We start from the raw sequence: 11196 nt of genomic DNA, 5'->3' as shown, positions 1-11196 counted from the left end.
GCAAAAGTCACACCATAACTCAATGATGCAGGAGTTCAGACCTCAACTGCCACAGAAAGGCCACAGTTTCAGGATATCCCAATAATCTGGTCTGTTTGTGGTACTCGAGGCCTGAACTCCTGCATCCTCGAGGTAGACATTCACCATTTTAAGATGTTCCTGCGGTTCTTCCTTCTAGGACCGTTCTTGTTTCTGACTTCCTCAAAATTAATGTGCCAGGATAGCAGCACCACCTATCATTCCTCCTTCTCTTCAGGGGTTGCTGCTGATTTTTTTTCTGGACCTTTCCACAGGATGTCACGTCCTGTACTTTAAACATGGCTTCCACAAGCAAAATCTCCTGAATTTCTGGTTTCTCATTAACAAGCAAGAACCAGCAACATTTGAAACGCCTGTCACCACACAGAAAATTTCAAGGTATATGAAACGAAACAGGTACCACTGATGGGCTAAAACAGAGGGAGAATTACAGTTGAGTGGATCAGAAACCAAAATAGTTCTTTATGAAAAAAAAAACCAAACAAACCAACCCCAGGAAGCCTGAAAGCTTGTATTAACCTTTAAAATAATCTGATGCTAAGAGATGACTAGGGTAGGACAATGGAAATCCACAAGAAGCCAAAAGGAAGTCTCTCAGTTCAAAACAAGCGGTTTATTGATAAAGCACCACAATTGAATGGATGCGACATGGTGCCGTGTTTTGGCGAAGGTCGCCTGCCTTGGGGGGGTCACAAAATCTTATGGAATACGTTCAATTGTTCGCTGCTGTACTATCAAAAATGGCTTTATGTGAAATTCCAAATCTTATCCATTACGAGGCTAAAGAGCTGCCTTTCCGATGATGCTGAAGCTTTAAAGCGTGGGAAAACATCAGAAAGGCAGCTGTTTTCTTCAGCCTCATGGCGGATAAGATTTGGAATTTATTACATTTGTACCCCGCGCTTTCCCACACATGGCAGGCTTAATGCGCCTTACATAGTAACAACATGAAGAATTACAAAGTCATAAAAAAAGAATATACAATTTGTAGTAATCGCAATATTAATGGGGTTAATGGATAAGTAAATTGAACATAGGAGGAATTGGGTGCAGAAGGAAATAAGCGTTAGAAGGTAGGCGTAGGAAGATGGAGAGGAATGGATATGGGACAGCAATAAGGATAATGGGAAACATGGTCAATGTATAACAATCGTCGATAAGAATCATGTGGGCAGGCTTTAGATTAGGTTGAATCGTTAGGGTAGGCTATCTTGAAGAGATGGGTCTTCAGTGCTTTCCTGAAGGGCAAAAGGCCGTTGATTGTTCGGTGGATCTTGGTAGAGCATTCCAAAGCTGGCTACCTAAAGAGGAAAAATTGGATACGTAGAGGGATTTGTACTTAATACCTTTGCAGTTGGGGAGGTGTAGATTAAGGTAAGTACGGGAAGATGTCAAACTGTTTCTGGTTGGGAGGTCGATAAGGTGATTCATGTAGGTGGGGGCTTCTCCATGAAATATCTTGTAAATCATTATGTGGACTTTAAAATTAATTCTTTCTCTGATGGGGAGCCAGTGAAGCTTCTCTCGAAGAGGTGTTGCGCTATCGAATCTTGACTTGCCAAAAATAAGTCTGGCTGCCATGTTTTGGGAAGTCTGGAGCTTTTTCAATATTAGGAACTTACAACCTAAAAAAACACTGTTGCAGTAATCTGCGTGTGTGAGTACAGTGGATTGTACTAAAAACCATCTTTGATGGTATACCTCCAAACAACAATTTGATAGCATTCCATAAGATTTTGTGACCCCTGAAGCAGGTGACCTTCACTGAAACATGGCTCCATGTTGAGTCTGTTCAATTGTAGTGTTTATCAATAAACCTCTTGTTTTGAACTGCGAGACTTCCTTTTGGTTTCTTGTGGATTTCCAATGTCCTACCCTACCCCTCTTCATTTTCGATCTTTGTCTACACAGGGTATTTATTCTGGCTCCAATTGTCGGCTAAGAGATGACTGCCATAGTCTGCCTGGTCAATGGCGCTTTGTTTTTGTGATGCCCCTCAAGTACGACAATACACAGAGGGAACTCTAATATGACATCACAAATAAAATTTAAAAAAAAAAAGGGAACAAAACCAAACTTTTAAAAATCTACAGAAATTAAACCTAGAATAACACCATTTAGGCAAGTCAGGTCATACAACATGGAATCAGGGCAACCTGCCTTAAGATGGCCAAAGCCTCTTTTACCAGAATTTCTAATAATGGAGGCCATGAGAAAGTCATTTAATTATTGCTGTTTGTGGAAGTTCAAAGACAAAGCATATGGAAGATATTTAAAGAATAATATTCACAATTTTTGGAAGTAGGCTATAGTCATTGTCAAGCTTTTGATTTATTGACATCAGGTTATTTGGTGGAGAAAGAGGACCTACAAGGGACACCCCTCAAAATCTGCTCTCTACTGATTACATGGTGTGAATGTCTCATGGGGCAATCACTCAGGAGCCTCCTCCCCCCTTGGGTGTACCTGCCACCCAAGAGTAACCAACTGACTTCATTTTCTTCCACGGACTAATCCAGTGCTGGCTTTCGGCTTTGCTTTACTGCCATGATGAGCACCAACTTATACTTCTGATTGCCCCAGTCTCTAGGATGAGGGGGGTGGGGAATAAACTCAGGACTGAATCAAGCTATTTCAGAGAACACAAATTAGAGGATAATCCTATAGCCATTTCCAGGTAATGACAGTGTGAACAGATGTCTGATGGGAGATAAAGTTTCTGATGATACCACCTTGGCATGAGAAAACTCATACATATTTCTCTTATTCAAGTCATTCATTCTGTTTTTAGATTTTGGTCTAGAATCATAGGATGAAAAAAAGAAAAACAAAGCATTATTTTTTTTTTTAGTAGTGCTGGTCCCAGACAGACAATAAATACACACCCTGAGTACAGTGAGCAACTGCCTCCCATTAGTACATCCATAGAAAATTATTTCAAACACCCCTCCCAAACCCACCCCACCAAATCATACCCCACCACATTCAATTTCTTCTCTACTGGAGGTTTTGCATGGTCTTACCACCTGGCATCAGATGGCAGAAATCCTATGGCAACTGACCAATGGGGAGCCTCAAGTACTAATTTGGCCACTAGTTTCTGAGGGGGTTTCTTTTGCTAATCCAGTGGCCAAAATGACCTACAAGAATGAGATGTGTGTGAATTTTGCCCTCCGCTTTCAGTGCTGGGTCAACTCTCATTGGCTATCATGTTTTACAGGCGATTCCTCCGCTGTTCCTAATCCCAACCCTTTCCCTTCCCCCAACCCAAGGCTGGTGTCTACAGGTCCTAGGTGTTTCTGGGCATCAGGCAACAATCCCAACGAAAGGATCTTTTCACTCCAGCTCAAGGAACAGAGCAGCATATTGGGCTACTAAAAGGATGAGTAAAAAGTAACCCTTAAAAGTAGTCCAATGACTCCAACAGGCTCTTACTGTTTTTATTGTCTGGAACCATACATTTTATTCCACTCAGTATACAGGTCCAATTCCTTTTGAGATGTGCTGGCACGCAGCTTACAGAAGGCACCCTCAAAGTCCTTGTATGAAGTTGGCTGTAGCTGGCCTGCAATGCCCTGGAGCTGGCTGGCCCCAGCCTGTTGACAAAGTTGGATCAGCTCACCACCTGAATAATCCTCCGTGTGCTGAACCAGGGAGGCCATCTCCCGCTCGCTGAGGCAGTAGCTTTGCTGGGCCAATGCATGGTGAAGGATCTGCCTCCGTGCTATGCCATCAGGTGGAGAGATGTAGAACCTCCTGGTGAATCTCCTGTGAGTGGCTTCATCAAGGTCACCAGGCCGCCGGGTGGCCCCAATGATAATCACAGAGTCATCAGCTGAGGTAGATACATTATCCAGGTAAGAGAGCAGCTGGGACTTAAGACTACTCAGGTGAGGGTTTTCATCGCTGGCTCGAGCAGAAAGGAGAGCATCAATCTCCCTAATGAACAGCACTGTGGGCTGACGGCAGCTAGCCAGGAAAAACAAAGTCTGTAGGATTTTCTCCCCCTTGTTCTTCCACTTAGACACTAGCTCACTGCCACTGAGTTTTAAGAATGTGGAACCCAACTGAGTCGACATGCACCTACTCAACAGTGTCTTCCCCGATCCCTGAGGTCCAAACAACAGAATGGTTCTAGGAGGCCTACCAGATCCAGTGTAGGCTCCTGGCCTAAGGATAGGCCAGATCAGCTCTTCTTCAATTGCAGCCTTGATAGACACCTGACCTGAAATGTCAGTCCATTGTACTGGAGGCCCACAGTCAACCATCTCATTGTTCACCAAATCCAAAATCAAAGGGTCCATGTCCTTTATCTGTTCTTCAGACTGACTGCAGAACATCTGTGGTTTGGCCTGAATTCTGTGGGGGAAAGCATGGCCCTGTTCACCACTTCCTTGTTCACCATTAACCAATGGAGGGGTAAACTTCTCAAATGCGTCACTAGATCTTAAGGGTGTCTCTCCAGAGTTATAAGTAGGGGAGATCAGGGATTTCATTGGTTGGCTGTTATACTTGCCTACATGCTCTTCCAAGGCTGGGCGCTTGCCAGACTTGAAGGGCACTAGTGGCGTTTCACTGCTCCGATTAAAGCCATTGCCTCTACATTCATTTGACATACCATTGTCCGACATCTGATATGGGGATGCCGAAGTAGACTTTGGTTGCTCATAGCTGTATTTTCTGTACCCACCATCACTTTCCTCTTCTGAAGCCATATCAAAGGCTTTCCTTTTCAAGGAACCGCTGGACTCACTGCTCAATGGTGCTACTGGTATCGGTGTCAAACTGGAACTTTGATAGCTGTAGCTGGGGATGACAGGTGGCCTGGAGGAAGATGAAGGTGGTGGGAGCGGGGTAGGTGCAGCGATACCTGAAGGCAGGTAAGGGGAGGAAGGGTGTGGTGCATGCATTGCTCCATATCCATGTCCAATTGCAGGCTGTGGAGGGTAACTCCCAGAAGCATAATTGTATATTGGACCTGAGGAACTGTAGCCAGGAACTAATGCTGGTGATGAATGAGTTGACTGGAGAAGTCCTGAGCTGTGGAGAGCTGAGGGATGTGTGGGAGGAAGTGCTGATGTGGGTTGGCCACAGTAACCTGGTGGCAGATAGGTGCCACTGTAGCCTGAGGTATATTCCTGGGGAGTCCCAAGGCCACTGGATGTGGCAGGTCCCCCACATGGATTGCTGGGATAAATGGGATCAGACAGGTTGCCAGGTCCAACCGAAGGACTACCTAGCCCTACTGGCCCATTTCCTGGAGTCACTGCTTGGGGAACAACTGCCTTTGATCCAGATAGTCCATCATGTAAGGGGTTTAAGGAATAAGCAGTTTCTGAGCTGTGGGATATCTGCCAGGGCTCCAGGTCCCCCTTCTGTCCATTAACTGGCCCAAAAGCTCCATCAGGGTAGCTGCTGAGTGAAGGTCTTTCATACGGAGAATCCAGAGTTCCAGAATATTTCTCTGCATATCTTTTCAGAAGATTGGAGGCTGTCAATGCTGAGATGTCATCGTTGGCCCAGGCATAGTTGAACCGCTGTCGACTGCTGTGGTAGAGGTCTGATTTATGGGCTGGGGAGGAGGTGGTGGAGGAGACATCAAGGTGCTGTTCAGGCCACTGATTCAGGGGCTGAGCATGCTCTGGAGTCCAGTGCATCTTCAGGAGAGCTGCCAAGCAAAGAAAGAAATCAATATTAAATAGTGAAGAGAGGTTATATGCTCCACAACACTGCTTTGTGGCACAGGTGACTCAGTGACCCTCACATAAAACAGGATTTGTCTGAACAGCCATTTAACAGTTTTTCAGATGGAACAATCTAGTTCCCAAATCTGTTCTTGGGGACCCCCAGCCAATTAGATTTGTATGCATGCATATTCATTGAGGATATTCTGAAAGCCCAATTGACTAGAGGTCCTCAGGACATTAGTTAGAGAAGTGAGCTAAGAACCCAGAGTTCAAGTCTCGCTTCTCCCATTAATGCTCCATACGTCCTAGGACAAATCACTTAACTCTCTTTTGCCTCAGATACAAGTGAGGGGCTTAGATGTACTAACATTTACTACAGGGTAAGAACACACTAATATGCAATAATATGTGTTATTTATACACAGGACCCTTTTATGAAATGGCATATAACCAATAATATGCGTTACACTGGTAGAATGCGCCGATGCTGTAAGCACATTTTAGTAAGTTCAGGCCTTCGACTGTAAGCTCTCAGTGGCAGGACCCTATCTACAGAATCTGTATTATAAAGTAATTAAACCCATATTCAACCATGCATAAATGTGACAGACTGGCTCCAGGTCAGTTTGAACAGGCTGAACAAGTCCTAGTTTTGTTTTATCTCCACTGCATTTAAGAACTTATAAAATCCTACTTTTCATATATTAATTCACTACATTGAGCCTGTACTCTGCAGTGAAGAACAACCAGAACAAGTTTAGCCTATTCTGATTATACAGAGCCAGCTGTCAACCCCATCTCTTGCCAATCAGATGTCACAGGGTCATGGGGTTGAAGACATTACAAAGACAGGGAAAAATGGACTGTCTTAGTACTAAAGGCACAAAATATATTTTAAAATAAGAGACTCTACAGAATAATTCATGATCAAATATTTTAGTCTAGAATTAATCTGTTAGTACACAAAGATATAGTGGAATTAAAAAAGGTGCAGAGAAGGGCGACGAAAATGATAAAGGGGATGGGACAACTTCCCTATGAGGAAAGGGTAAAGCGGCTAGGGCTCTTCAGCTTGGAGAGAAGGAGGCTGAGGGGAGATATGATAGAGATCTATAAAATAATGAGTGGAGTTGAACGGGTAGATGTGAAGCGTCTATTCACGCTTTCCAAAAATACTAGGACTAGGGGGCATGCGATGAAGCTACAATATAGTAAATTTAAAACAAATCAGAGAAAATCTTTCTTCACTCAATGTGTAATTAAACTCTGGAATTCGTTGCCAGAGAAGGTGGTAAAGGCGGTTAGTTTAGCAGAGTTTAAAAAAGGTTTGGACGGCTTCCTAAAGGAAAAGTCCATAGACCATTATTAAATGGACATGGGGAATATCAACTATTTCTGGGATAAGCAGTATAAAATGTTTTGTACACTTTTCGGATCTTGCCGGGTATTTGTGACCTGGATTGGCCACTGTTGGAAACAGGATGCTGGGCTCGATGGACCTTTGGTCTTTCCCAGTATGGCAATACTTATGTACTTATTCTTTTTCCTCTAGCACACTGTTGGGTCTCTTCCCACAAAAGGGTAGTTGGTGCCTTAAGCCAGTGCTCCTCAACCCGCTCCTGGAGGCACAACTAGCAAGCCAAGTTTTCAGATTACTACCATAGGTGGCCCAACTGTTTGGGGAGGCTAACGGGGTGGGGTCAGGGGTGGGGCTTACATCCATAATTATCTGACAATAAAGAAACAAAAATAAGTAAAATAGTCATAAGCAATACCTTTTATTAAATTTAGATATTAGATTATCTTCACTTTCTCTCTCTCCCACCCCACCATCCAGGATCTTGTGCGTTTCCCTCTCCTCACATGCCATAATCTCCTCTCTGTTTCTCTCCCTCCATACAACTTTCTCCCCTCCCCCCCACCCCGCAGCATCTCTTCTCTCTCCCACACCACCTCACATACCATCCAGAATCTCTTCTCTTTCTCTCTCCCCATACAATGCACCTGTCTCTCCCCCACCATCCAGCATTGCTCCTCCCTCTTTCTTTACTCTACCACTCTTCACCTCAGCCTCTCTTCTTCCACCATGCAGCACTGCCTATTTTTATTTCCACTATCCAACTTTGTTCCTCTCTCTCTTCTCCCCCCAATATCTAGCTTTGCTCCTGTCTCTTCCCTCCCCCAAATATCTAGCTTTGCTCATCTGCCTCTTCTCCCCCAAAATATCTAGCCTTGCTCCTCTGTCTGTCCCCCCAAATATCCAGCATTGCGCCTGTCTCTTCCTTCCCCCATCATCCTCTCTCTTTTCTCACATTTCCTACATCCAGCATTACCTTCTCTCTCTAATTTTCTTCCCCACAGCCGCAAAAAGAAAAAGAAGCTGGAACTTCCCCTCCATGCTGCCTGTCTGCAAAACCCACTGCCTCTCCAATTCAGTGGCCATTGGTAAACAAACACTGTGCACAGGGCCATAGAGCTCTACACATCCCTGACAGCTCTTCTGGTCCCACCCCCTATGATGCAACATCCTGTTTGGGCAGGAACCAGCAGAGCTGTCAGTGATGTGCAGAGCTCTATGGCCCCACACACAGTCCGTTTATTGACGGCCACTAAATCAGGGAGCAGAGAGTCAGGCAGAAAGGCAGCAGAGAGGGGAAGCTCCAGTTTGTATCTCATGCTGCCGCCAGATTGGGAAGAAGCGCTCAAAAACAGGAGAGGAAGGTTGCATTTGGGCTGGGTAGGCTTAGCCTCCCCAAACCTCTTATACGGGGTGCCTATGATTACCACAATGAATATCATGCATACTGTAGAGATCTATTATATGCAAATATATCTCATGCATATTCATTGCAGTGATCCTCAAAATCTGACAGGTAAGGTGTGCCTCCAGAAGAGAACATAAGAATAGCAATACTAGGTCAGACCAATGGTCCATCTAGCCCAGTGTTCTGTTTCCAATAGTGGCTAATCCAGGTCACAAGTATCTGGCAGAAACCCAAATAGTAGCAACATTCCTGCCATGAGTGGGAAAGCACGGGATACAAATGCTACCAATCCCAGAGAAAACAATGGCTTCCCCAAGTGTGTATCAATAGCAGACTATGGACTTTTCCCTCCAGGAACTTGTCCAAACCTTTTTCAAACCCAGATAAGCTAACCACTATTACCACATCTTCTGGCAACGAGTTTCAGAGCTCAACTATTCTTTGAGTGAAAAACATATTTCCTCCGGTTTTAAAAGTATTCCCATGTAACTTTGATGATGAGTGTCCCCTGGTCTTTGTACTTTTTAAATGAGTGAAAAACTGATTCACTTCCACCCAGTCAGGCTGAAGAGCCCTAACCTCTTTAGCCTTTCCTCATGTGACAGGAGTTTCATCCCCTTTATCATGTTGGTCATTATTTGAGAAGCACCACCCTAGGCGATCCTTCAGCTTTCAACTCAATGATCACAGAAACATCCTATAGAAATGCAGGTTACAGTATGTGCTGATGGCCCTTTTGAGTTGATGTGGCTGTCGGGATCTATTATCTTGCTTTGACTGGAGATGCTCTTTGTTGCCCCAAAGAAGCTGCTGCCATAAGCGATCAACTAATCTTGCCTACTGGTTGGGCTGGCCATGTTTCCCCCAACCTTTCCCTTTCACCTCGTTTGCATTTCTTCTCCATAGTGGCAACCAAGAAATGTTACTAATAAGCCTTCCCTTCTTATTGGAAGCTACTATACACTTGGGCATTAAGGAGATAATTGTAAATATCATCATTTCTTATAAAACCTCTCTCATACTTATATAAGTAAGTGCAGTGCAATTAGATGTGCGCTTGAGACTGTGGAGAAGGCTTGTTCAGGGGAGGAGTTTGGGCACAGTATGGGCAGAGTCACGATTTACATACATATTTATAAAACGTGTGTACTTCACATGCTAACATTCATGCCTGCTCCAATGTTTCCTCTAAGGAGTGGCCTGGTGTGTGCAAATTGTTTTCCGTGTGAGCAACAAATTTTAAAAACCAACAATGTTTGAATGCCTGTATGCCTTGTAGTGCTATAGAAATGATAATGATAAGTAGTAGTAGTAGCAATACATTTCTGTATATAGCGGAAAAAAAATATTTTTGTGAGCAACCATGTAAAATCTGTAAGTGACACCCCTAAAATGTATGAGTAATCGCTCATGCGCTTCGCTTAAAGGAACATTGGCTTGCTCTCAAGCTGGTACAATACCTGCAGATTTAACCTAGGTCTAATGTCTGCAGGACCTGTGCTAGTATTTTTGGAAGACACATAAGCACTGATACCTCCAAAAGTAGGCAGTTTATTCTAAAATGAAAGCGGTAGCCAAGCTCTTCATTCCAGAGTTGTAGAAGTTACATTTTGAAGTGTATCTGGATGGAAGATACTACAGAAGTCAAAATGATTGTCTTTAACCGTTTCAGATTTATTAAAACTTAATATATTGTGCTTGAGTTATACTTTCAGAGATTACAAATTTGGGCACAGAGAACAAAAGAAACTTGCCCAGAGTCACACAGAGCATCAATGACAGAGCTGGGATTAGGTCTGAGGCACAAAGAGATATAGTGGAATTAGTGTCAAAATCTGACTTCAAAGACCACTCCCACCATTCCTGTTTCAAAATTCTGGGCTCTAAGCATCAGACCACATCTCTACCCATATGTTTCACTTGCAACATAAAAATGGGATCAGTGACAAAAATCAGGCACAGCAGAACCAAACCCATCATTGTAGATTCTGGCGACATATAAAACAAAAATCCTGTGCTTGGAGCTGGGTGTACATCACCGGAACAAGAAACATGCCATTGTCCCAGGTCCAATGCGCCAGCCCCAAGTCTCATTTCTCTAGTCATCAGCTCTCTCTCCTCGTTAATGAACAAAGACACAGCGCCAGCCCCAGCTGAAGGCAAAACACATTCCAATATTTCATTGCAGCGCTGATCATGTTACACACACAAATTCCCTCTTAGCAGCACAAAGCCCTCTGGCTAACATCTGCCTGGACCCATTGTTCCTCCTGTGCATACTCCCTCTCCCCCCCCCCCCCCTCCCCAGTTGCGTTCCCCTCTTTTGCTCATTCACAAAGACCTCAGGGGAATGTTAAAGGGAGGGGGGAGGGGAAAAAGGGGGCTCCAAGCAAAGCACCATTCACTCCTAGTCCTGGCCTGTATGAGCTACTTTGTGGTCTGGGTACAATTAGATTATGCAGTGCTTTCACTGACTAAAAGCATTCCTGCTTCAGAAGTGGGCACACACAAGGAGATTTTTAAAAGCAGAAGATCCCATACCCTTTAGATATTTTTGGGAGGGGGGGGGGGGCATGACAATTTTCTCACTTTAGTTCTGTCATTGCATCAACAGTCCTGGGTTGGAGGTTATGGACTAGGGCTCCTGCTACGAGCCTGCCAATATCAGCCCCAAACCCAGACTAGGGTCTGAACACCTAGATTAC

The 11196-nt window shown here is 44.2% G+C and overlaps 1 protein-coding gene across 4 annotated transcripts in view; it reads right to left on the bottom strand.

Moving 5' to 3' along the window:
* Positions 1–3021: 3021 nt before the first annotated feature.
* Positions 3022–11196, bottom strand: part of FIGNL2 (fidgetin like 2) — a 158512-nt gene continuing 150337 nt past the window's right edge. For all 4 annotated transcript variants that reach the window (XM_030198269.1, XM_030198268.1, XM_030198271.1 and 1 more), the window contains one exon: positions 3022–5707. In XM_030198269.1, the coding sequence (XP_030054129.1) occupies positions 3480–5696 (2217 nt within the window). In that variant the 5' untranslated portion in view covers positions 5697–5707 and the 3' untranslated portion in view covers positions 3022–3479. The remainder of the gene's footprint in view (positions 5708–11196) is intronic.

This window comes from Microcaecilia unicolor, chromosome 3 (genome assembly GCF_901765095.1).
Source record: "Microcaecilia unicolor chromosome 3, aMicUni1.1, whole genome shotgun sequence".
Lineage (NCBI taxonomy): Eukaryota > Metazoa > Chordata > Amphibia > Gymnophiona > Siphonopidae > Microcaecilia > Microcaecilia unicolor.
The sequence above is the reverse complement of the archived record's forward strand: the minus strand, read 5'-3'. Positions and strand labels throughout refer to the sequence as shown.